This window comes from Danio rerio, chromosome 7 (genome assembly GCF_052040795.2).
Source record: "Danio rerio strain M-AB ecotype USA chromosome 7, GRCz13ab, whole genome shotgun sequence".
In the NCBI taxonomy this organism is placed as follows: Eukaryota; Metazoa; Chordata; class Actinopteri; order Cypriniformes; family Danionidae; genus Danio; species Danio rerio.
In genome coordinates, this window is record NC_141027.1 from 56,751,884 (window position 1) to 56,779,719 (window position 27,836).

At 35.4% G+C, this 27,836-nt stretch overlaps 2 protein-coding genes across 3 annotated transcripts in view; both read right to left on the bottom strand.

Annotated features, from left to right (window-relative positions):
• The window catches only part of csnk2a2a (casein kinase 2, alpha prime polypeptide a), a 471,730-nt gene that overhangs the window by 203,395 nt on the left and 240,499 nt on the right, over positions 1-27,836 (bottom strand). The gene's annotated exons all lie outside the window — the stretch shown is intronic.
• The window catches only part of pkd1l3 (polycystic kidney disease 1-like 3), a 30,349-nt gene continuing 3,911 nt past the window's right edge, over positions 1,399-27,836 (bottom strand). For both annotated transcript variants that reach the window (XM_087261913.1, XM_087261912.1), the window contains 17 exons: positions 27,239-27,373; positions 27,050-27,153; positions 26,849-26,966; positions 26,164-26,292; positions 24,664-24,883; positions 23,594-23,775; positions 23,279-23,509; positions 19,323-19,424; positions 18,519-18,697; positions 15,641-15,775; positions 12,381-12,583; positions 9,766-9,956; positions 9,456-9,591; positions 6,736-6,931; positions 6,368-6,584; positions 3,705-3,789; positions 1,399-2,105 (listed from right to left, as the gene is read on the bottom strand). In XM_087261913.1, coding sequence (XP_087118039.1) covers positions 2,059-2,105; positions 3,705-3,789; positions 6,368-6,584; positions 6,736-6,931; positions 9,456-9,591; positions 9,766-9,956; positions 12,381-12,583; positions 15,641-15,775; positions 18,519-18,697; positions 19,323-19,424; positions 23,279-23,509; positions 23,594-23,775; positions 24,664-24,883; positions 26,164-26,292; positions 26,849-26,966; positions 27,050-27,153; positions 27,239-27,373 — 2,610 coding nt within the window. In that variant the 3' untranslated portion in view covers positions 1,399-2,058. The remainder of the gene's footprint in view (positions 2,106-3,704; positions 3,790-6,367; positions 6,585-6,735; positions 6,932-9,455; positions 9,592-9,765; positions 9,957-12,380; positions 12,584-15,640; positions 15,776-18,518; positions 18,698-19,322; positions 19,425-23,278; positions 23,510-23,593; positions 23,776-24,663; positions 24,884-26,163; positions 26,293-26,848; positions 26,967-27,049; positions 27,154-27,238; positions 27,374-27,836) is intronic.

Below are 27,836 nucleotides of genomic sequence, written 5' to 3' on the forward strand. Positions count from 1 at the left end.
GAATAGAAAAAAACCTCCGCATTTCTCTGTAACATAGATGCACTCGGTAGGTAGCGTCAGAAAGCGGTGTGTTATTTCTGTCACAAAATGCGGCAAACATTCTACACAATGGTAATAGTTTAGTTGCGGTGTTTACATCTTTACACTCGTAGAGCAGCATTTACAGCGGATCTTTCAGTCTATAATATTGTAGTGATGATAATGTACGATAAACTTTAGTAACTTAGAAATCATTTGAGTAAATTCTCTCTTTAAACACTGAAAGAGTACTGCTGACGACACTAACTAACTTTGCCATCTGAATAAACAAACAAAGAACAGCACATAGGCCTACATAAACTAGCTACATACATTTGCTAGTAAAGTTTTCAAATAGCCTATTACTAATTTAAAATATGGAAAGTTGCAATTTACTAGTTTATTTTCTTTACTTGAACATTATGTTGTTTATTAATGTATCAAATACTATTTTTCATGTAATAAATTAATGCTTATGTGCCTGACTTATCCTTAACAAACAAATCATAATATTGCATTGGAATATGAACCACATCGTTTTTACAAATTACAATTTGACACTCAGTGTGTAAAAAATCAGGCCAAATCTAACTCTGAGATAGTTTAACAATAGTCATTCATTTCCCTGTGATTCAGTTGTTGACATGGTTTTACTCAGTTAATATTAAATACATGTAGAAAACTGTAAATTACAAGAATACATAAATAAAAAATTACTCCAGCTAAATTTTCACATACTGGGTCACTGTCATTAACGTGTGCTTCGGGAGAGACTTGTGGTACAAAGAAAAGCCTTTTTTTTTTTAATCATTCATTTATTTTCTTCCTGAATTAGTCCCTTTATTAATCTGAGGTCGCCACAGCGGAATGAACCACCAACTTATCCAGCATGTTTTGCGCAGCCCTTCCAGCTGTAACACATCTCTGGGAAACATCCATACACACTCATTCAGACAATTTAGCCTACCCAATTCACCTGTACTGCATTTCTTTGGATTGTGTGGGAAACCGGAGCAACCAGAGGAATCCCACGCGAACGCGGAGACAATATGCAAACTCCACACAGAAACGCCAACTGACCCAGCCGAGGCTCAAACCATGACCTTCTTGCTGTAAGGCGACAGCACTACCTACTGCACCACTGCGTCGCCTATTTATTTATTTACTTGTATTTTATTACAGCTCATTTTTATACTTTACAGCATCATCTCGTGGACCTGATTAAACCCGTTTTGATGCCTGATCCGGCCCTTGGGCCATACGTTTGACACCTCTGCTGTAATCTAAAAGTGCGTACTTTGTACCAGTAGAGTGTATACTTTGTCTTGTATACTAAATAAAAAGAACATTGTCAAATACATCTTGATTGACACTGAAAAGGACTGCAAAATAGATTTTTATTGGAGGCATATTAAAACACATTGTATGGAATGTCTAAAATTAATTTCATAGAGTTGAAAGAATAGTGATTCAACGTTTTTAATAATCTAGATTGACAGACTGAGATGACACTAAGCAAAGCTCAACAATTACAGCAGACACACAACTACTAAACACCAAGCGAAATATGAGTGAGAATACGCTCTTCTAGTCACATAAAAATAAGCATCTCTAGAATGATACTGACCACCAGAATGTAAATATATTCATATATATAGTCATATCTCAGTTTAATAGCTGACAACTTTTTATTTTTCAGATGACTTTACTGGCATGATTTATTAGGGAAAAACTCACTTTTGTTTATTGATTTGATAAAAAAAAACAAACCAAAAAACAAAAAAGTGTTCTGAACTATTGACCATTGCTCCTACAACAGTGTAGACTAAAACAGAGTTTGTTAAATTCAGTAAACTTCTGTACATATAGCTGTCTTGAGTATTAACATAAAAATAAATTCTACAACAGAATTCATGAATAGTTCTGAAAACCGCATCTTCTGTTCCCAACACCAAAGCTAGAATAAAGTTGGGTGAGTTTGATGACTTCACAAATCCAGCTCGTCCAAATCCTCCTCTTTAGTTAGTTTGTTTTGAATATTCAGCATAATGATTTGCCAGAGTACTCCTCGCATTTCTCCTTTTGCTCTGTAAAAGCGGTTGAAAGACAGAAAATATTAATGTACAAACTGTATTGTACATCATTCACCTAAACATTAGCATAATGTTCAATACTATTGTAGGGATGGATTTTACTCAGACTTAAATGTGCCCTGTAATACAAGATCTCTGGTGTGACTGGTAACAAGGTTTTGATAACTTGAGATTAAATCCTAACAGATGAGTAAATTTTTAAGTCACTGGTTAACTTTAACAAAAGAACCATTCATTGCTTTCATAGGTTAATTAAAGAAAAGGATGAAAAGAGGTCACCGGGTCACAAGTTTGTATCCAGACTGACCTGTAGTGAAGAGCTCTTAAGATCAACACTATGTATAATTTGAACTTCTATCTAAGAAGTTAGGGTTAGGTGCATTTTAATTTTCATAGCTTCCAAGAATCCAAAAAAGTCTACATATTGATAAATAATGTTATGATAGCAGTTTTAACATTAATATATGATTGAATTGTCTCTTGATACAGTTATGAAATAGTTTGACAACAAGCAGGAAATGTTTATTGGCCAGTGACAACATCGCCACATTAAAATGGTCTATAGTGGAAATCATTTTTCTGTAAATAAATGAAAACACCAGTCAGGGGTGCGTTTCCCAAACAACGACGTAACTCGCAGCTGAACAATGCATCCTTTGGGAAAAGAACGATGTAGTGACGAGTGTTTCCCAAAACCTGTATTTTCTCTGTATTAGATCCATCGCTTGAACCACTTTAGTTAAAACATAAAACGCCCATAATGATGCTCTAAACGGGGAGGAGTAACAACTTCTTTAAAGGGGAACCCCATCGTTTCTGTGTGGAGTTTGCATGTTCTCCCTGCATTCGCGTGGGTTTCCTCCGGGTCCTCCGGTTTCCCCCACAGTCCAAAGACATGCGGTACAGGTGAATTGGGTGGGCTAAATTGTCCATAGTGTATGTGTGTGTGTGCGAATGAGTGTGTGTGGGTTTCCCAGTGATGGGTTGCGGTTGGAAGGGCATCTGCTGCTAAAACGTGCTGGATAAGTTGGCGGTTAATTTAGCTGTGGCGACCCCAGATTAATAAAGGGACAAAGGCGAAAAGTTAATAAATGAATAAGTGATTGGTCACCTATAGCTTTCGCCATGAGGCTGTGTTCAAAATGACATCAATGTTTTCTAAGTGCACTGCGAAGGGAGCGCAATTGTAGACATGACGATTTTTAAAACTGAACTGTAAAAATACTTTGAAAGCAAATTACACCTAAGAGAGGTGACCTTAATGCTTTTTAGTTTTAATAAATCCAATTTTGAATGTTAGAATGTTCTAACTGAATAGGGCATGGGGGGATAAGTGGGAACAGAACACAGCCAGGAACTATGTTTCTAACTACAGCTCCAGAGGTGTAGTTTCACATGCTTAAGTTTGCGAAGCAGTTTTGTCAATGTTCGTTAGAGCGATGGATTTGGGAAACGCCAAATTAACAAACTATGTTTGTAATGACAGAACTTGCGACCTTAGTTTGCTAACGATGGTTTTGGAAAACACACCCTTAGACGAGAAGTGTTCAAAAAAACAAGTTTTAAAATAAATGTTGGTGTGAATGTTCTCACCCTGCAGGAGCAGCTCCACCTCCTCATTGTTCTCTACTGCCACAGGCCTCAGAATCATGGCGAAGAAGATGGCCACAAAAATCACCTGACACCCAGAACAACATATAAATAACACATCAGATCTCCACTGTTACTACATTAGTAAGGTCAGACAGAAGGAGGTCATTGTTAAACTGTTAGTTCACCCAAAACAGATATTCTGTCATAATCACTCACCCTCATATCATTTCAATTACCTTAAACCTTCTTTTATCTTTTGAACACAAGTGAAGATATTTTCGAGTAAATCTGAGAGCTCTCTCATCCTTCATTTAAAGCAATGACCACGAAATGATCAAAGTCCAGAAAAGGAACCAAAAACCTCATTCACAAACATTTTTTTTTTTTTTTTTGTGCTAGAAAATTGCTATTATAATTTTATTCATCTTTGTCCCTTTCTTATATGTCAGATTAGGATGTGTTCACTATGGGCAACACAACATTTGTGTGTGCGCTGCTGACTCTAATGAAAGTACATTGTATTAAATGAAAAAAAAAACACACTCTTATGGACGTTGGGGACAGTACCTCTGGACTGGGCAACTGGGGTGGTGGTTCCCATTTTTAAGTAAAGGGACTGGAGGGTGTGCTCCAACTAGAGGGGGATCACACTCCTCCGCCTATGCCAGGGTACTGGAGGGGTGCATCCGGCCAATGGTTAAACCGAGGATCCAGGAGGAACAATGCGGTTTTGGTCCAGGTCGTAGTACATTGGACCAGCTTTATACCCTCACCAGAGTGCTTTAGGGGGTTATGGGAGTATGCCTAACCAGTCCACCTGTGTTTTGAGGATTTGGAGAAAGAATTTGACCAATGTCCCTTGTGGGATTTTGTGGAGGGTGCTCCAGGAGTAAGGATCAAAGGCGGCCTGTTAAGGGCTGTCTGGTCCGTGAGTTTGGTTCACATTGCCGGCAATAAGTCAAACTTGTTTCCAGTGCATTTTGGACTCCGGCGGGGCTGCCCTTTGTCACCAAATCTGTTCCTAATTTATGTTGACAGAATTTCAAAGCGCAGCCTTGGGCTGGAGGGGGTCTGGTTTGGGGACCACAGGATTTCATCTCTGTTATTCACAGACGATGTTGTTCTGTAGGCTTCCTTGAACATGGACCTTTAGCATGCACTGGGGCAGTTTGCTGCTGAGTGTGACGCGGCTGGGATGAGAATCAGCACTTCCAAGTCCGAAGCCATGGTGCTCCACCGGAAAAAAAGGTGGTTTGCCATCTACAGGTTGGAGGAAAGTTCTTACTCCAGGTGGAGGAGTTCAAGTATCTTGGGGTTTTGTTCACGAGTGAGGGATAGATGGAGCATGAGATTGACAGGCAGATCAGTGCAAAAGCCTATAACAAAACTGCCTCCTTTCATTTTCAGTAAAAAATACAAAACATATTCTTTTGCTGAATAAAAGTTTTAATAATCAATAAGGGCCATTATAAAAGTATAACATACAATAAGTTTATACAATATAGGAAAATAAAGGCAAGCGATCAGTCAAATGTGCAGAATTAGTGCATGTGGTTACATAAATTCTTATATTAACTTATCTTTGCGCTCAGCCAAACAACATTACCTGAGAACAGTAGATTCAAAAGACCAAAGTCAGGGAATATGTTGTTAGACAGAGACAAGATTAATTAAAGATCACATTTAATAAATATAGTGAGTTTAGATCCAGCGGTAGATTCTTGATGAATCGTCCGACGTGCACAGCTTTTACGTAGAGCTTCTATGCTCAAAGCACCTGCTGACTGCCTGGAGCTCAGATGCGCGCATACACTGCATGCGTTACGTGCGTTTTCAGCGGTGTGGACAGTCACAGAGATCTGTTCAGAAATGCTGTGTGAAACGCCAGAGTGGACAGTGTGGTGCATTTTCATTTTAAACACCATTTTAAAACCAACATATTAGTGTAAACGGGACCTCAGGCCGTTACTGTTACATTTCTTGCCACTCTGATTGCTCATAATTCTGACTGTTTGCAATTGTACTTACAAATAATATTGACAAAAGCTACTAATGCACATATAAAGACTTTTAAAATTATAATTTGAGTATAGCTTTACTTCACTGTAATTGTTTAAAAATGTAATTGTTTTATTTTGTAATTAAAACAACACTAATAAAACACATTTAATTTAACTCTAATGTGTTATTAAAAATTAAATGCTAAATTGTATACAATATCGTTGCAAATATGTAGCAATTATTTTGAGTACATCTATGTGAGTTTCAACAGAACTACATTTAGTCCAGCATAACTTTCTATAAGTGCATTCAACAATATTCCAAATTTCAACTAAAGACATGAAATGATCTGCCTGCCTGCCTGCCTGCCTGCCTGCCTGCCTGCCTGTCTGTCTGTCTGTCTGTCTGTCTATCTATCTATCTATCTATCTATCTATCCATCTATCCATCCATCCATTATCACAAGGACATAACAAGTAACTAAAAGGTATGTTATTATTGCATGAACAAATAATACAAATTCTTCAGTGTTCCATTTGTGTTCCAGGATATTCATTATTTTAGGGGTAGCTTGTTCTTATTAGTCTGCTTTTTTTTTTTTGGTTTTATTCCTTAACCTAAAAAGTTAGCCTAAGAAAAAGAGCATGTTTCATAGTTCATACCTTAAGAGGTTGCATGATGAAGATGCTTTGGACCAGTGATAATGAAAGAGTGACCACCCACTGGATAGAGGATTCTCTTCCATACTGGAAGCCATAAAGCAGTGTGAAGAAGGTGGAAATACCACTCATGACAAAAAGCAGAAACCAGCCGATGAACAGAAACCACCAGGGCAACCACCAGCCCTGCTTCTTCTTCTGTACTTGAACTACTGGTTGGCTGAAACAAAAATAAATAAATAAATAAATAAATAAATAAATAAATAAATAAATAAATAAAATCATCTGCTTATTATTGCAACAAACCAGTTTATCTCATGTATTTCTCATTCATTTACAATAAGAGTAGCTGCAGTAGGGAAGGTGCTGACCTTTGGGAAGTGTGCTTTTGAGACACAATTTCAGCCTTCTTGAGCAGGACATTGACTATCCCGCGAGCCTGCCGAAGCTCCTCATTAAGGAAGCAGCCTTTTTCCCCCACGTGCTCCAGCAGGTTATTAATGTGGCTCAGTGAGTAAAGCACAAAATGACTGCAGTAAAACCAGTGAGGGTCACCAATGCTCTCCGCTGAAGAGAAACACAACACTGCTATGAGGAGCACAGCGGGGGAAAAAATATACATCAAAACACATGCACATGAGCTTCCAGAAGAATATGCCTTTTTTTTTCCAGAAATTAAAATTTATTATGTCTTGGCAAAGCAAGTATACAGAAATCATATTTAAGTTTCTTCTTCTTCTCTCTTCTCAGAATATTACAATACTTATAATGTAGTTTATCAGATCAGACCTTCAATGTTAAATCTCTGAAATGGTATAGTATAAATTTCCAGTAAGATTTTTCATAAACCTATGAAAAATCAATTCAAAACCTTCAAACACAAACTATTAGCACATTTCAAGCAAAATGTTCAACATGTGGACGTTGGAGACGAATGTATCACCATATGGGGCATAAGAACAAGACGTGTGTTGGCTATGACAGTTCTTTGACCACACTTCATTACTATTGTTTTAGAACTGAATTTAGAAATAGTTTTGAAACAAACCTTTGCGCTCAAAAAACTAAATTAAATACGTAGGCTAATTGATGTCTTTAGTAGAGTGCGTACAACACTGTTTCCTTATCCGAGACAGTAAAGTAAAGAGTAAAAGTAAAGAGAAAGTAAAGAGGCCGCATGGAGGAGTCTCAATCTTTATCCTCGCTGCAGATGGTCTGTTTAACTTGTGTTTTCTCGCTAGTGAAACGCTCAGATATTCCACTACAAATTCCACCATGTAAATAGCAAATGACAAGGCGCGACTCCACTGACTCTTAAAGGTAACGCGGGATGAGACTCTGGTTTAATGGACATTATGCTCAAAACACACCCATAACTCATTAAGAGACTAAGCACAACCCTTTCAGACCACAGTTTTCCGCCCTTAAAATAGCAAAAGTGGATTCGCTTTTGCGCCATGCACTTTAGACTTTGACCGCTAGAATAGAGTGCCTAATGTCCAACTAATGAACTAGCAACTAATGCTCTAAAGACATTCCTAGAAAGTTGTTCTAAGAATGTTTTTCTATTGTTACAAGAATGTCCTACAACATTATTTCAATAGCATTCCCTTTTAGCTGGGATGAAATAAAGATATTTGTAGTTAACATTATGATGGTAGCTAACATTATAATGGTAATGAAATGATGACATTCTTTATTTTACATTTAAAGTCTGGTATAAGTAGTATAACTGTTACAAGTACAAGCTGAACTGCCCACCAGACTCACTAGAGGGCACTCCAGCAATATATACACTCTAACAGCCATTCACCCAGACTACACCTCCCATCAGACTTCACACCACACAGCTGAGACTGTTTACCAATCTGGACACTAATTACACTGACATAGCTGCAGCACATTACACACATGCTGCGTCCCAATCCGTCCTAAATAATATTTGATAATATAATTAATTTGTCCCAAACCGTAGTATGTTGAAAAGAGTATGTCAAAGGTTCCCAGATGGTTTACTATTTCAATTTTAAGTGTAGAACCGCCCATACTGTAACAGCTTATATTACCCATAATACATTGTGCGTTGGACGTGAATTTGATGTGAATTTGAACAACAATCACGGGTGAAAAGTGTAAACGAACTACAAACATGATGGACTCGCGAGGCCAAATAGACCAAGTCAAGTAGACTGTTCATTAATATCTAGCCCACTGGAAAATATTTAAATCATGTTTTCTGTGTTATATTTCATCTGCAACAACAATACTGAATTTATATAAAGGCGTGTTTGGACATTAACATATGAATGCATAGTTATCCAAAGACCTGAGGAGATTTCTCTGCATAAAAAGACTTGTTAATGGCAGATAAACCTGCTGCTGAATCTCCAATAAGGTAGGAAATTAAATATGATAGAAATGTGAATGATGTGTGGATGATTGAGAGGGCTCATAACTAAGCAACACAACGATCTGTTAACGATGAGGTAGTGTGTCCCAAAGCTTGCATACTCTTCTGTTTCACACTCAAAAGTATATACTTTTCCTTCACAAAACAAGTACATACTTTTAGGGCGTAGTATATGCATGTGAATTGGGATGCAGCAACACTCTTTAAGCTCCACATTCACACCTTCATTGTGGGATATTGTATTGTATTTTGGTTCAAGGAGTTCACTTGTGGTTCATGTTTTTTAATTCTCAGACTAGTTTTTGTTTAATGATTGCATGCCGCCTGTCTTGAACTTTGCCCGATTATTAGAGTACTCTTGTGGATTACCCCTTATGGTACTCTTCTGTTCCTGTTTTGAACCCAGCTTAAACCATTCTCCATTAATAAAGCTGCATCTGGAACTTCATCTCTGTTGTCATACCCTATTGTTACAATAATATTATAAGAAAATACAAGCGAAAAAACTAAGTATTTTTCAAAAATGCAAAATAATGAAATCTAAAAATGTTACTAATAGTTTCATTGATGTTAAAAACAGCTTTGATTTAAATGACATCTAGAGTAAATCATATTTACATGAAGCTAAAACTTCAAGAACAATTAATGAAATGGAAATGCATGTAGTATTGATGATGGAACCTTGCATGATCTCAAGGACGTGGTTGACTTTGTCTAGGGCCCAGAAAAGGTCGCCACTTGTCTCAGGCTGGATTTCTTTGGCAGGCAGATTGTTTTTTGGGCTTTTGCTGAGATAATTCAACAATCCTACAGTTTCCTGAGGAAAAAGGAACAGAACATTCACTTTGAGTAACACAACATTCTGTTCACTGAAAAGTACTATTAGAGAGAGAGAGAGAGAGAGAGAGAGAGAGAGAGAGAGAGAGAGAGAGAGAGATCAATTATATTAGAGAGAGCAATTATAATGCTGAAGAACTGCTGTTAGAAGAACCTGTATGATGGTGTTCATGGAGACACTGGCAGCTGGTGTTGTTTTCTTGGAAGAGTCTGTCTTGCCTTTGTTCAGGAGGATGCGTGGTTTGATGTGTCTGAAGATTGTAATGATGAGGATGTTGATGGGGAACATGAAGAGACCACTTTCTACAGCTACCATGAACTGCTGCCACGTCAGCTGAAACGAACCTGTGAAATACAGCATGTTTTGGTCAGGGAAGGGCATTGTTATTTATTTTTGTATACACCATTTAATAAAATATACAGTTGAAGTCTAAATTATTAGCCGTTCTGTGAATTTACATTTCTTTTATTATAAAAAAAAACATTTGCCAGATGATGTTTATCAGAGCAGGGACCTTTTCACCTGTAATAATATTTCCTTCTGGAAATTTGTTTTATTTTAGACTAGAATAAAAGCAGTTTAAAATATTTATATAATGATTTGCTTAATTAACTAATCTAGTGTAGCCTTTAAATGTCACTTTAATTCAGTTCAATTCATGTTTATTTCTATGCCGCTTTTAGAGCTTATAGTGTCAAAGCAGCTTAACATAAAAGTTCTAGTAAATTGAAACTCTGTCAGTCAAGTTTTCAGAGTTTAAGATCACACTTTAAGCTGACTACTAGTATCTTGAAAAATATCTAATAAAATATTATGTACTGTCATCATAGCAAAGATAAAATAAATAAGATATTAATAATGAGTTATTACAAATATGATGTTAAAAAACGTGTCTGAAAAACTTCTCTCCGTTAAGCAGAAATTAGGGGGAAAATATACAGGGGAGCTAATAATTCAGTAGGGCTAATAATTCTGACTTAAACTGTATAAAAAGCTGTTTAAAATATTTACCTTTTAATTAATTACACTTATTTAATGTTTAAGCTGTGGTATAAAATAAATAAATAAAAGGCACCAGTATAAAAATTTACAGTATGAATAATTACTTTTAAAACCAGTAACAACAGAATAGTTGTTTTTGTTAATTTAGAAATATTTACCAGTAAATTAATTACTGCACTCTTTGTTAATTATATCTATAATCTAATCTAATATTTGCCCACTGGCCTCTGTCCATCATGGCCTCCTAACTTTCCCCATGTATTAATTGGCTTCATCACTCTGTGTCCTTTCCACCAATCAGCTGGTGTGTGGTGTGTGGTCTGGCGCAATATGGCTGCCGTCGCATCATCCAGGTTTATGCTGCACACTGGTGGTGGATGAGGAGATTCCCTCAAATATGCGTAAATTACTTTGAATGTTCAGAACAGTGCTATATAAATGTAAGGAATTATTATTGTTGTTATTATTATTATTATTATTATTATTATTATTATTATTATTATTATTAATAATAATATTTTTTATTAATAATTAAGAAATACCATTATCTAAATATAAGAACTGTATCTAATTATTTAATTAATAAGTGCATTTAAAAAAGGTACCAATATCTAAAAAATATTTAATAGCAGCCAGTTCTTGCACTGAACGGGAACGATCCTTCACTGTAAAAATATACATAAATTAGCAGATTCTCGTATTTTGCAATTCATGTTTTTTTCCCCACTTGTTTATTTATGCTTTTGAATAACATTTTGGGCCCCTGATCTTTCTCCCAACAACTTTTAAATTTGAAAAGTTAAAAAAAGTGACCCTTATTAAAAATTTGAATAGTTTAAATTAATATGTTGTCAGGATTGGTGGTACAAAAACCTTTTTATAAACTGCTAGATAATTTTCTGCTTTTTACAGACCTATTTCTCTATATATTATTTCTTAAACATATTATTATATAATAACATCTACATATTACTATATCAATATTATATTTATTAGTTCTAGTATACCTATAATTTCAGACTACTAAAATGTTAATATAAGTCACTTTGTTAAACTGTACAGATGAATTTTCAATATCAAAAGTCGACAGAGCCGAGATCAACATCCTATAACCCTGCTGAAAAAAACAGCATGGTAAGGTATGTTTTGATGCTGGTATGCTGGTCTTGCTGGTCTCAATGCTGGTCTTGATGGTTTTAGTGCTGGTCTCAATGCTGGTTTTGCTGGTCTCAATGCTGGTCTTGCTGGTTTCAGCGCTGGTCTCAATGCTGGTTTTCCTGGTCTCAGTGCTGCTCCTGACCAGCGTTGAGACCAGCAAGACCAACATTGAGACCAGCAAAACCAGCATTGAGACCAGCAGGACCAGCATTGAGACCAGCAAAAGCAGCATTGAAACAAGCAAGACCAGCATACCAGCATCAAAACATACCTTACCAGCATATGCTATTTTTTTTCAGCAGGGAAGGCAATTCACAACTGTAAATAAATGGTAAACACTTGTAAATCACAAAATACGGACACTCTTAATTAACAGATTCTTTTTAAAGTGTATATAAAAAACTTACATGAAAGTGTAACAATATATACTGATATCTTTACTGATAAAGTGTTAAAACGTCATAGGCTAATATGCTAAGTTTTCTGTGTAATAAGCTACACAATTTTTTCTCCCTCACAGCTCTCAGACATTGCGTAAGGGCTGTTGAGAGTGAGACGTCACATTTGAGCATTATATAATTTGCATTAGGGCAAGCTTTTTTTCGGACCTATCTTTAGGATGACAGGAGACTCGGCATCAGTGGGAAGGTTCCAGAACATGATGTTGATGGCCATCGTGCAGAGCAGCAGAGACATGCAGCAGGACACTCTCTGTACCCGCGTGAAAGGACTGCGCCGCGGCGGGTCAACGATCGACACCCAGATGTGCTCGTCCCGGAAACCAGAAGACGTACGTGTCTGAAAGATGTTGCTGGGATGGGGTTGGTGGGGAAAATATAAAGTAGAAGTCAACATTTTTAGTCTTCCTGTAAATTTTTATTTTCTTTTTCAAAATATCCTAAATGATGTTTAACAGAGCAAGACATTTTTTACAACATTTCCTGACCTATAATATTTTTTTCTCCTGATGAAAGTCTTATTTTATTTCGACTAGAATAAAAGCAGTTCAATTTTTTTTTTCAAAGTCATTTTAAGGTCAACATTATTAGCCTCTATAAGCAATATTTTTTTTCTTTCAACAGAAAAATCCACTGTGTGCTTGTGTGTTTCTTCTCCACGTTTATGTCTCTCTCTGCCTGCTTGCTAGGTAGAGCTGATTAGGCCCAGGTGGTGCTCATCATTGTGAGTGTGCTGCTGTGACACACTGCTACAAAAGAGGAGTGTGCCTCAACCCAAAGTGAGGTTCACTTTTCTAATGCTCCAGACTTGTGTTTGTTACACAATTGTATTTTTTATTTTTTATTTTTTTGTGTGTGTGATTATTGACCTGTTGTATGATGTGAGACGTTTATTGAGCTATTGGGTACAATTTAACTTCTGTTTTTGAAGAACCTTGTTGTTTGCCCTGCCTTGTTGAACTTGCAGGCAGTGTGTTTTTTTTGTATGGTAGGGTATTTAAAAACGTATTGTCTGTTTCTATGTTTGACTAATACTTTTGAGTTACAAAAGGAAGCTGTAGGAAGAGGGTGCCATTTTTATTTCTTCCTGCGTTCTCCAGCCTCCAGTGCTTGGACTTTAGCTCTCTACCAGACATTTTGCCATATGAGAAATGGTTGTGCTAACTAGGCCAGGTTTCTTCTGATGTGTTTTTTTAAACCACTGGCTTTCATAGTTTGGGTCTTGTAAAGCTGCGCATCGATGGATTACTCTTCCGTGTTTGGACTCTCAGCAGTGAATATTACACATTAAACTGAATTAATCTAAACTGAACTGAACTTAAACTCTGAAAACTGCACTACACTGTTTTAAGTTCACTATAATCTTCTATGTGAAGCTGCTTTGACACAATCTACATTGTAAAAGCGCTATACAAATAAAAATGAATTGAATAAACTGTAAATGCATATTTATTTTTGTGAAAATATACGTTAATATTCCAAAATGTGGCTGTTCCTATTCATTGAACATTTCTTTAAAAAAAAAAAAGTTCTTGTACGGTACATTGTTTAAAACTAAATTATGGCTAATTTGTTTATTTCGCCAACTAGTTTCAACCAGTATTTACAAATGAAACGACTTTAAATCTTCACATAAGCTATATAACAGGATAAATACAGAGAATACAAACAACTCACGTGTTTTGCATATAATGAATACAGGTAACTTTAGCTGTCCATCACATTATTTATTATTGATAAAAGCTCTGAAGTCTATTCAACATGCTTCTGTTTTTCCAATAAACCAGATAAATCAAACATAAGATGAAGTCGTAAGAATATTGGATGAAGTCTGAACATCTTTTTTATTTATTTAAAATTAGGTTTAAAATGAATGACTAGTGCCAAAATGACAATTAATTACATTCTTTGTGGAACAGAATCCATTAATTAGCCACTGTCTATGCCTAGTGTCCACATTATGTAAGCTATAATACCAAATTTTTACTATTTACTTTTTCAAAAATGGGTTTGTTTGGTGTTTACATAACATAGGTAAAAACTAAAAGTTTTAAACTTTTAAAAGCATTTTGATTGTTCATTTACTTGACGACCAAAGAAACCCTTTCCAAATGGATATATCACTTTCCGAAAAGCAACAATCATGGTTTCCATATCGTAGTGCCCAAAAAGGATCCTTTGTGCAAGGTTTTGCACACTGCATTCAATTTGGAAGGGCTCCTATGCCCTAATCACTTGTTAAAGCTGTTATGCCAGAACGTAAACATTTCGAAGGGATTAGAGCATAGGGATGAGTCCTTACAAATTGAGTGCAGTAATTGATAATATTGAATCTCTTTAGCTTATTAATAATAATAAGAATAATAGGTTTCTTAAAGCTTAAGATAATCTTTTTTCCTAATGATTGAGGCTTTGTAAAGCTTTTGTTGTTTTGTTTTCTTATTTTTTTCCTGTTATTCTATTTTTTTCATCAATTCAGTGATGTTGTTATACTTGTATTAAAAAAAAAAATATATATATTCAGTCATTGTCATTGGCCCATGAACATTTCCTGCTTGTTATCAAACTATTCATAACTGTATTGAGACAATTCAATCATAACTTAATGTTAAAACCGCTATCATAACATTAATTATCAATATGAAACTCTTTTTGAATCTCGGAAGCTACAGAAATTAAAACAGGAAATATGCTGGGATCATTGTATTTGTTTACATCCCTCAAATTGGTCTATACCAATATTCAAAGGCAAAACTTTAGGTTCTAAGTAAGTTGTTGTTGAGTAAATGCTTAAATCTGTGTTGATTCAAGCTTGGTGTTCGGGTTTGGGATTGGTTCGTTCTGTTTCCTGGCTTCTGCTTTCTTTTTCCTAATAGGTGATCAGTATGAGCTGGTGCGGCTAATCTGATGGCTTGTTTAAAGGAGCTGAGAAGATGCGTTCGAGAGCTTTGGAGGATCGTTTCCAATCGACTTCCTTTTGCCTACCCACTGCTTATATTATTTTTGTTCATTTTGAAATGTATTATTATAAGCTGTTGTTGTTTTGAACTTACATTTTATAGACATTTAATTTACATATTGGTTACATTGGTACCCCTTTGCACTTTATTTTTTTCATTTTTGTAACCCTTAAATAAATTTATTTTTTGCATGTTTCCATTCAGTTTGGTTTTGTTCTCTTCATTTGTTGCATACCTGAGCTGGCACGTAACAAATGGGGGCTTGTCCTCAAGTAAACCTTGATTAGAAACACCTGTGGGCTTTCCATGTAAAAGCAGCAGGAGTTTTGTTAGTATGCGGTGGTGTTTGTTTTATTTTGCTGTCTCTTGTATTCTCAAACACCATTTTGATAGATAACACCATAGTGCAATAAAAGTGGTTTCAATGAGAATGTAAGTAGAATTATTTACCCAAAGCTTGCGATTTCATTCTTCTTAGCCGAGTTGAATGTCCTCTTGCACGTTTCACCTCTCAGCCAGGTGGAGCACAGAAAGTGTGAGACGTCCTGCGTCTGTAAGTCCTGGATCATCACTTTGTCCAAGTACCTGATGCAACAATTTGTGGTGTGAGACATATAGATTTGTAGATATATTAATCTTTAATCACTCAATAAATCAGGGATGTTCAGTCCTGATCACACTTCGCTGGATTTTTCTAGGAATGCCCTTGTTATGCATCTTGTGTTTGACTGCTCGATGGATTACTTAGTTGTAGTCCATAACAGATTACATGATGAAATTTGTAGTTAGAAATGTAATCTAGGTTACAAAAGATTTTTAAAACATACCAATCAATCTGCCATATTTATATTCATTCATTCATTTATTCATTTTCCTTCAGCTTAGTCCCTTTATTCATTAGTGGTCGCCAGAGCGGAATGAACTGACAGCTATTCCAGCTTATATTTCATGCAGCAGATGCCCTTCCAGCCACAACCCAATACTGGGAAACACCCATACATTCTCACATTTACACACACTCATGCACTATAGCCAATTTAGTTTATTCATTTCACCTATAGTGCATGTCTTTGAGTTTGGACTGTTTGGAAAACTGGAGCACCCAAAGAAAACCCACAACAACACAGGGAGAACATGCAAACTCCACAAAGAAATGACAACTGGCCCAGCCAATTTTTTCTTTTGTTTTACATTATTTCCCAAATTGTTTCCCAATTGGGCTAAATTATAAGCAATATAATTAAATAATCACTTAAATCATCCTAATGATTTATAATAATAATGTAAAAAAAAATAATAATAAAAAAATTAAATTGTGGCCTTTAAACAAAATCACTGAACTATAAAAATCCAATTATGTTGTTTATTAATTTAAGCATTCATTTTCTTGTCGACTTGGTTCCTTTATTAATCTGGGGTCACCACAGCAGAATGAACCGCCAACTTATCCAGCACGTTTTTACGCAGTGGATGCCCTTTCAGCCGCAACCCATCTCTGGGAAACATCCACACACTCATTCATACACACACTCATACACTACGGACAATTTAGCCTACCTAATTCACCTGTACAGCATGTCTTTGGACTGTGGGAGAAACCGGAGCACCCGGAGGAAACCTATGCGAACGCAGGACGCAGGACGCAAACTCCACACAGAAATGCCAACTGAGCCGAGCCGAGGTTCGAACCAGCGACCCAGCGACCTTCTTGCTGTGAGGCAACAGCACAATCTACTGTGCCACTGCGTCGCCTATTTTTGTTGTTTAATTATTGAACAAAAAAAAAACCTTTTCATACATTTTCAATTCAAAAGGTTTTGGTTGACTGAAATGATTGGGAATCCCTGAATTATGAAAACATGAAAACAACACTGACTTTACATGGCCAAAGTATTTCAGGTTTAAAATATTTTTGTCCACAATTCAAGAAGCAAACATTACTAAAGGTCACTAGATATGACGCTGGCATTGTGAAAGGTGCCTTTCCCCAACATTTCATGTAAAATTCATGTAAATTAATTTATTTACATGACATTCACTTTTCCATTCTATGTTGTAAAAAATCGAAAATAGCTGCCTACTTTGTAGACTCTTCTAGAGTTCTCAATTGGTAAAAAAACTAAACAATATTAAGCAATGTTTTGAATGTTTAGTAAGCTTTTTCACAACACATACCTCATTTGTTCGATTCTTTAGGCTCAGTTTTAAAAATCACAGTGAAGGCTAAGGCAGCCAGATCTAAATGTATACTTTTATTTTTGATAAAAAAAACAAAACCAAACAGAAAACCCTGAGAACTGAGCTACTAAACAATTTTAAAAAATTGTTGTTTTAATCTTGATGTTGAAATAAATATTAACAAAACCCAAATGTTGAATAAAAAGTGTCATTTAAATGTATTTATAATATTTTTCCATATTTAATACATCATATTTGTATTTTGTAACATATTTCTGTGTGTGTAGTGTGAACACAACATAACCCTCATTAATAGTATTATTATTAATAGAGTATTAGCTGACTGTTAGGGATAGTCTTTGTGTACAGTAAGATGACCTGTATTAGACATCTATTAGTTGTGTAATAAACATAGCAATGCTTGGTGGGTAGTCAATAGATTGTTGTAGGGGCACCAAAATAAAGTGTAGGGTTTTGTTTATTTAAATTGATCATTTAACTATTATTATTTAACTATACATATTTTAGTAGATCCATTCATTCATTCATTTTCCTTTGGTTTAGACCCTTGTTTACCAAGGGACACCACAGCTAAATGAACCACCAACTATTCTGAGATATGTTTTATGCAGCAGATGCCCTTCGAGCCGCGAAGTAGGTAGGTTTTCCCAGTAGTGGGAAAAACCCATATACACTGATTCACACACACACACACACACACACACACACACACACACACACACACACACACACACACACACACACACACACACACACACACACACACACACACACACACACACACACACACACACACACACACACACACACACTCATACACTACGGCCAATTTATTTTATCCAATTCATCTATAGCACATGTCTTTGGATAGTAGGGAAAACCAGAGCACACGGAAAAAAACCCACCTTACAGAGAGGCCAATTGACCCCACTAGGACCCCGCTTCTGACCTTCTTGCTGTGAGGTGACAGTGCTAACCACTGAGCTACCATGACACCCTTTGTAGATCCAGTGAAATACAAGAGGAACAGTAAGCAACACAGAACACTCACCTGAAGTGTACTCTGCTTCTGCCTCTCTATGCAAAAATAAGAAAACACATGCAAAAGGCAAGACACACAAACACCTACCAATCAGGGCTTCCACCTGAGTTGTCATGCGATATGTCGATGCTCTGGAGTTCACCGAGTGAAAAAGGCATACTGAGCAGAAACACATCCACTCCTCCCCTCTCAAACACAGGCTTCTCTGAGTCCGACAAACCATAAGAGTCACTCTGCCCTTCAGCAAACTGGAGCATCACTTTTACCTGAAAAGGATGAGTTTTAATGACACGCTTTCAAAACTTAAAGATTAGAAACAGACCAGTGTACAAAAGAAAAAACAAGCTTCCTGTATTAAATCTTTTAGTTGAATCAAATAAACTTTTCAAGTCATTTCAACTTAAATCATTAAAATTCATAATTGATCAATTGACTAATAATATTATGCTAAACTATGTAGCCTATTTTTCTTGTAACCTGATTGACTTATTAAATTAAGTTTGAAGGAAAATTTTAATATTGACGATCATATTTTGATGATTAACAATTATATATTGGTATTATAAATTAATTAAGGTTTTGCTAAAGTAAAGATTAAATGCATTATAATCATTAGGCTATTACAGCTATGTATAATCTACTGGTTGTTGAAAGTTCAGAAGCTGTAGAGAAATTTATCTTTAAAAACTCATGTGAGCCCATTCTTGAGATGCTTTTGCTCACAAAGGCTGTCTGTGTGTAAACTGATCATTCTCTGGAGAATTAAAGCAATTAAAAGACAAACTGTGTCTGACTTTATTTAATTTTAGTCCGTCTTCACAAAATGTATTCCTTTTGAACAGGAAGAAAATAATTGGCCATTTCAGCAATATAAAAATGTTTGTGGTTCACCTTGGCAGTGGTGCCAGCTTTTCTTCTGTGGCCTGTCTGTACATTTACAAGATAGTTGTACTGGGCACATGGGTGATTGTCCTCCAACAGAGTCATTTTACGCTGTGGACACAGACATTTAATCACATTTTTACAGTCAATAAAAAAAGATTATTACTGCTTGTTCAAGCAACTTCACAATTCTTGATGTTTAATTAATTGGTATATGTTTAATCCACTTAAACTTGTAAAAACAGTTCATCACCTTAGAATTATAAGATTCTATCTGACATTTTTTTTGTCAAAATTGAGTTCTTATATATTCTTATTAAATGACAACTTATGTGATGTTGTTTTATAAGTTGTTTACATTTTGAGATTTTTTATTTAAAAAACAAAAAAGGTTTTATCTATAAAGTCAAACTTTAGCTTGACTCTGTAAAGTTCTTTCTCCGAGCCATTAGCATTTTAAATGCAATACCTTTAATTCATGAGGTATATAATTCAATAAATATGGCCATATTAATTATATAAAATTAACATATGCACTGGATAAAATATTTACCACAGCCTTGTATGTTTAATTTGAACAAGAAAGAATATTCATCCTAAAACACAAAATAAATGATACAGAAAGCAAAAATCTAACTTTCTCAAATGACATATTGTTACAACAGCAATTTTACTTTTTAAACCAAATTTATAAGCAGACTGATTGTATTTCTTGAAAAGTAATGCTTCAATTACTGATCTGCCAGATAGAATTCCAAGCGGGAAATGGCGTTTTAGAACCAGAAGCTTCTATCTGCATTTGCCATTTCTTTTCACCCAATTTGCAAATTGAAGAGAACTTTGACAAGAGTACTTTTAGGGTCTCTGTCATGTTAAATGTATGAAAGAGAACTGTTTTTCACTTTTTGTTTGCTATATCGAATGCCAAAACTTTGAAGCTCAATATCTCAAGCTCATTTAGAACGTAGATAAAACTATACAATTCCAATGTGACAAATTAACCTAATTGATTTGTGTTGGGACAACATGAAGGAATTGTGTGGAACCAATACATTTTTACTGTGTAGAACATTGAAATAGAATCCTGGAGTATCAATGACAGTACATATTGAATCATTGGGTTTTGATGGTTCTGAAAATATGTCACATCAGACATTTTTAATAGAAAGATAAAAATAAAGTATGTACAAAATGTTTGGACATTTTGCTGTGTGGTCGCTCTGCTTGATTACTGCGCTTTTATTAATAAAAGTTCTTTATTAGCATTGATGATTTCAGGATGAACTTTCACCATCCACTCTTTCATGGACACTAAATTCAAGGACTTTTTAAATCCCCAAAAATGTTAAATCAAACGTCTTTGTAATTGACATCCCCAGCATATATAAGACCATTAAATACCTTATTGTACTTAAAATTTCACATACACTTTAAACATTACATTGAATGTCAGTAATGATGCTTTAAGTATGTCATTTTTAAATATGTAGACCGTTTTAAACAGACAATTTCAAAAAACTTTAATATAATTTGTTGAATTTAATACTGGTCATATTCAAATGTGGGGCAGCACAGTGGCTCAGTGGTTAGCACTCTCAACAAGAAGCCTCTCAACAAGAAGGTCACTGATTCGAGTCTGGGTCAGTGGAGTTTGAATGGTTTCCCTGTGTTCGCATGGGTTTCCCCTGGGTGCTCTGGTTTCCCAATACTGCGTTGCAGCTGGAAGGGCATCCACTGTGTAAACATAAGCTGAAAAATTTGGCGGTTCATTTCACTGTGCAACGTTTGAAATAGAGACTAAGCCGAAGGAAAATGCATGAATAATATTCAATTGTGGTTTCTGAAATATTGATAAAATAAAATATTGTTTGTCATAGTTCTTATATAAGATTTAAATTTGAGATTTTTAAATTAAGAATTTCTCAGTTGTTTTCTGTTTAGTTTTTGAAAGCAGCACAGTACAATTGTTGAAATGACATATAAAATAACCATAAACTTTAAATTCAAGCACTTTCAAGGACCTATGTTTGTTTTTAAGTACTTTCCAGGCCTTGAATTCATATGTCTGAAATTCAAGTACAAGTGTGGCAACCCTGAAAAACAGATTATGTTAAGAACTGTTCACCACAATGTTCTTTGGGAAAACAAACACTTGTCTTTATGGCTGCGAAATCACCCTTTTTTGTAAAAATTATTTTCAAGAGAGTGGGTTATTTACAGATAATATCATTCATTATTCAGACTCGATAAATAATTACTTAATTTATTTTCTTGTCGGCTTAGTCCCTTTATTAATCCAGGGTCCCCACAGCGGAATATACCGCCAACTAATCCGGCAAGTTTTTACACAGCGGATGCCCTTCCAGCCGCAACCCATCTTTGGGAAAAATCCACACACACATTCACACACACACTCATACACTAAGGACAATTTAGCCATCACAATTCACCAGTACCGCATGTCTTTGGACTGTGGGGGAAACCGGAGCACCATGCGAACACGGAGAGAACATGCAAACTCCACATAGAAACGCCAACTGAACCGAGGGTCGAACCAGCGACCTTCTTGCTGTGAGGCGACAGCACTACCTACTGTGCCACTGCTTTGCCCCTAAATAATTACTTATATAACTTATATATTATATATTATATATTTTACATTCTTGGGAGATACAAAAACAGATGTTTTAGCACAATGCCTGTGTTTTTTTTTTATCTCCCAAGAATGTAAAATAACGCTATATAGGTAATTATTTAACAAGTGCAAGTCATGACCGTCTGGATAATATTATTATCAAGATTAACACACCAAAATAAAAAATAAAAAACGTGGGCGCGGTGCAGACTTCATTATTTACATATAATATTCAGAAGTCAAAGTGTTTTGATAAAAATATAATCTAATGACAGAGAAGGAATGAAAAGTCTCATGCATAAGCTAAAACAACATACATGAGATCCTTTTAAGTTGCACGGGTATATGTAGCCAAAAATACATTGTATTGGTTAAAACGATTGGTTTTACTTTTATGACAAAACTCATTACTACATTAAAGTAAATTTAATGTACCATAAATGTATTGTGTAAATTTCCAGCTGTGAAGATATCAAAACTTATATTTGATTAGTAATGTGCATTGCTAAGCACTTCACTTAGGCAACTTTAAAAGTAATTTTCTCAATATTTACATTTAACTTTCAGATTGCAGATTTTTAAATATTATTATCTCAGCCTTCAAGGAGGACCATAACAGAATTAAAATATACTGAATTAAAGTGAAAGGCTGTGTTGCAATGCCTAAAACATCTTTCCTACCTAGCAAGGTCGATTATATTTTACTTGGAAATGCATTTGAATTACTGTTTTAAATAGAAAATGTGACATATTACTTGTTAGCTTTTTACTTTTAAATCTAACCTTTCTAATTATTCTTCAATGTTGGTTAATGGGATTTGTTTTCATTTGCGCTATAATCCACTTGGGTTGGTCATGGCTAGGCCCACAAAAATCTGAGTGCAGATTTTTAGCCCATCATTGAGTCTATTTATGGAGTTGTGTAAATGTATGTAAGTTTATTTTTATTCAGTTTTTAAAATTAATTTCAGTAATATTATTGACTAATAAGAAAATTTTCATATGATTTATTTACAATACAGTTAGTAAAGTAATATTTTCTGTCTTTTAGTATATATTACATATATATTATATGAGAGATTGCTTTGTTCACCAAATAAGTAATCTAAGTGGATTTTCATTGTAAACATTAAATAAAAACTAAATAGCTATTACTTTTATTTAATATATTAGGTTTTTAGTTATGATACCCCCAAAGTCATTCCACATATATCTGCAGATTTTGCACAAAAAAAATGTCTGTAGATTCTGTCTGGCCCTAGTCATGGCACATGTCTCATCAACAAACCACATGTGTGTTAAATAGGCAAATAAATATGAGTGCACTGACCGTTCGGAGAGCTTTGCGGTCTGCATACCAGGCCCACATTACAAGGATCAGGTAGAGCGCAAAAAAGCAGCTGAGCACAACCACCACTATGTAGTTCTCATTTACTGTGGCAAACAAAGCTGCGGTCTTTGACAGATCCACCTGGTTGGGCATCACAAAGAAGGAGCTCCCAAAGAACGTTGTGTGGTTGCACAAACAGTGCGTTAAGTTCGGCGTTGTATTGGGACCAACCTTTAGACAGACATGATATCATAAACATTATGTAAAAACTCCACACAGAAGGTATATTAGTGAGCAGGCATTATGGAGTCTCACCATGCAGCCCTCTCTACTCCACTGTCCATTATCTGTGTCCCAAAACAGGCACTTGGTTACAAAAACAGACATTTTGAAGGTGAGCACATCACTTGAGCTGTAAGCAGTTGGTAACACTGACACCTTCCAGGTCCCATCCAATTCCTTTCTCATATCAGGGTTGATCAGCCAGCGATAACCATCTATTGCGCAAATAATGCAGAGACATCATGGTAATAATAATGAATAACAATGATATATTATTAATTTTAGTAACTGAATTGGTAACACTTTTCTTCATAAAATTGTCATGACACCTTTCCAATCAAAACATGATGGCATGAATATAAAGGAGATTTTATGCATGTTTATGAAAAATTTGCTTGACAAAGTGTCATTCGCTCAGTTATGTAATTTTAAACACAAAGGTGACATTGTTTGAGATGTCTCTGTAAGGACAACTTGACATTACCAAGTGCATAATGTCTTTGTTGTGACAACTTGACGTTAATCAAGACAACATAACTTGTCATAAATCTGTAATAAACATGATCATCGTGAAGTCATTACAATTAAGTCATGAGCATTTTAATGACCGCTTTATTTAGTAGTACAATGAATTTGCCATTAAAAACTATTTTAAATAATTTTATAACGACATCATTATGTTTAATTACCTTTAAAGAGATTTTAATGACAAATTCAATTTGTACCACTGTGGTTGAGGTCAAGTAAGTATTAATGATGCTTCGATAACATTCATGACACAATTATAATGGCATTGTGACAATCATGTTTATGCTAGGTTTATGACAAGTTATATTGTCTTACTAATGCCAATTTGTCACAACAGAGACAGGTTATGATGCATTTGGTTATGTCAAGCTGTCATAACAGAAACATCACAAGCAATGTCACATTTGCATATAAAACGACATAACTAAGTGAATGGCACTTAATAACAGCAATTATAAGCATGTATAAAATGTCCTTGATATTCATGGCATGTCATGTCATGATTATAAAGGTTTCATAACAGTCCTATACACAACCCATTTAAGTAAACCACTGAATTTATTTTTTAAAGTTACCTTTATAGGTCACAGTAGTGCTTTGATTCCAAGAGCTGATGTTTGTCCCATTGGGTGGGTGCAATGTAAAACTGAGGCTTATGTTTCGATTCGGGACTGCTGTTACAACGACAGTCACATTTGCATCTGTGATGTTGAAAGTCGAGGTGACCGCAAACCCATTTTTCCAGGTTATGTCCACAACTTCAGGCTGAGCTGCTTCGGGTTGAGGTAAATATATCTGCACAGAAGCATCAGCAATTGTTTGTAACATCTAGTTCAATTCTCTCTGTACACTCAAGTACTTTTGCTACTTTTGTTCAAACTTACTAAAAACAAGTTGAATCAACACAATTATTTGTTGTTTTTTTGGGGGGCAACTTAATTGTTTTATGTTCAATCTGCTTACATTTGTAAAAATGAATAAGTTAATGACAACATGATGTAATTGTGTGGACTGTCAGGATTCTGCCACTTTGGTCTTGTCAATTCTTGTTTCAGTGGCAGAGTCCAGACACTAGTCCTGTCTTGTATTATGTTGTGTATGGCTCGAGATATCTCGGGTCGAGCACTCTTATCCTGTTCTTGTCTGTCTTTGACTTTTGTATGAGTGCCATCTTGGCCATGCTCAGGCCATGTGCACCGGGTATGCTCGGGATGCACACTCTCATCCAGGTGTGTGATTTGTTCATGGTATGGTGTTTTTGGTCTCAGAGCTCCTATCTAGTTGGTTTCAGTTAGTGCTAGGATTGGAAACATGCTTGCTGCATGTGAGTTCACAGTAAGTGTTTTATTTATCGTAGACTTGTGTTTTACGTTCTGTCTCGTCTTGGTGTTGTATAGAGCACATGGTTCCATGTTTACATGCGGGTCACGTGCTTTAGTATTGTGTTTCATGTGAACACGCGATTACTGAGTTCTCTCATTGACTGTGCGTTCTAGTCCTGTTTTACGTGAGCACATGACTAGTGTTGTGTTTTTGTACCATGTGCTCTCCTGTCTATTGTCTAGTCTCACCCTCCTTTTTATCCCATTATTAGTTTATTAGGTTTGCCTTTCTGTTGGCCAATTATTTTTCCTTTAGAGCTCCTCTTGTCTGCTGTCCTGTGTCATTCTGCCTTTTCCTGCCAGTCCAGTTGAGTTTGTTTGTTTATTTGTTTGTTATTGTTTTGCCCCTTGGGGTAGTTTGTTTTCCTTATTGTTTTATTCCTATAAATAATAATCTTTATTTTTACTACAATTGAGTTCTCGCTCCTTTCCCCACCCACTAATCTTTATATAGAACCCAGCGTTTTTACAGTGTATTAATTATTTCATTAATTTGTGTTCATTTTTTAACATACTTTACACTAAATGGCTTTAAGACTTTACAAATTAAAATGCCCTAAAATGTTCATCGAGCAAGTCAAAAACTGCAAATGCTGCAGTGTTCAGTGTTAGCAATCTTTAAACAGATGATGCAAGATCAATGTAGTTCTCTAACATGCATGTAATAAAATTAGTTAAGTTGTTGGTTTTTACCTCAATGTTCTCTGGAAGATCTTTGAATTTGACTGAAGAGTTGCTACTCTGCAAAGAAAAGCTGCAAACTGTTCCAGTGATGTTTTCGTCAGACTTCATTTCCAATGGATTCACTTTAAACTGAAAGAGCTGTAATAATAACATTTTTAGTGTATTCAAAATAATGATGCTGATAACAATTATAGAAATGAGTCTCTTATTGACAGACCATTGACAACATAGGCTCATTCTGAAAACATAGCCCTATATACGTTTCTGGAAATCGTGAATTATGCAGCTAGAGCTAAGTATGGTCAATCAGTAATTTTGAAAACACTATTGGTAGGGTTTAGTGAAGGAGAAGGGTGGGTCAGTCGATCTGTCAGTCAAACAGTCAGTTGACAGTGGCCTCTGGTGAGTTTACGCGAGATCTCAAAAAGTGTACACAGCAGCCTCTGGTGGATTTGTGAAAACAAAAACTGCAATAAAATGTAGCTCCTGGGGCGTATTTGGCGCTCTCCAGAAATTTATATAGAGGCACATTTTCAGAATGAGCCTGGGTTGCCAACTGAAGGGGGAGATAATACGATCATTTTCAAAACAGAGCAAGTTGTATTATGAATTAATTATAACACGATAAGATCAGAACCTTATTGCAAGTAAAAAGTAATAATTTTGTATTAAGTTTAACTCTATACTAGCAAACCTGGACATTGACATTCCCGGGAGGCAGTTGACTTTTCATTGCAGAAAAAGATGGAAGTTGGCAATATCCTCCATCTGTGGAGCCAATATTCTTTCTACCCAGGGTGCTTGAATTTTGTCTATGTTAAAAAAAAAGTTATACAACAGATGAAAACCTTGGCATATGATTTGAGATGGTAGGAACCATTCAACTAATACTGACCTGCTGACATAAATGGTTCCTGTTGGAAGGTCCTTGACAATGTTCCCATTACCGACAACAGCCATTGCATAAATTTTGCCGGCAAGAGAAATAAGCTGCTCAAACTGTTTGATGAGTGGAACCAATATACAATACAATCAATAAACAGTGAAAATAATTAATTTGTTATTCACTTGGTCTATAAATTACCTCTTCCATGTTGTCAGGCTCACACTCTTGTGAGTATAAAAGCATGGCTGCAGTGCAGTTTACAATTTCACTCAGCTGGTTGTCATTTGGAGTAGATGCTTTCAGGTTTTTATAAATGGCTTGAAGGTAACTGACCTAATTGTTTAGGAAGAAAATAGTTGTGATTGATATACCAAAGGAATATATGAATTAGATAAATTGAAGAAAGAAGATTTGTTGCCAGTTCTCAGAGATGTTGTTGTGAGATATAAACATACTGTCCCTTGCCTACTAGTTGTCAATATAGTTTGGTTGATCATGTTCATGTATTAAAGCCTGGAAGAATTTTGCTACAGTACAGTACAGTAATGATGTGGATATTGCATATCATTGTACCAATGTACAGTTGAAGTCAAAAATATTAGCCCCCGTTTAATTTTTTTCCCAATTTCTGTTCAAGATTTTTCTCAACACATTTCTTAACATAATAGTTTTGATAACTAATTTATTTTATCTTTGCCATGATGACAGTAAATAATATTTTACTAAATCGTTTTCAAGACACTTCTATACAGCTTAAAGTGACATTTAAAGGCTTTAAAAAAATTAAATCTGCTTT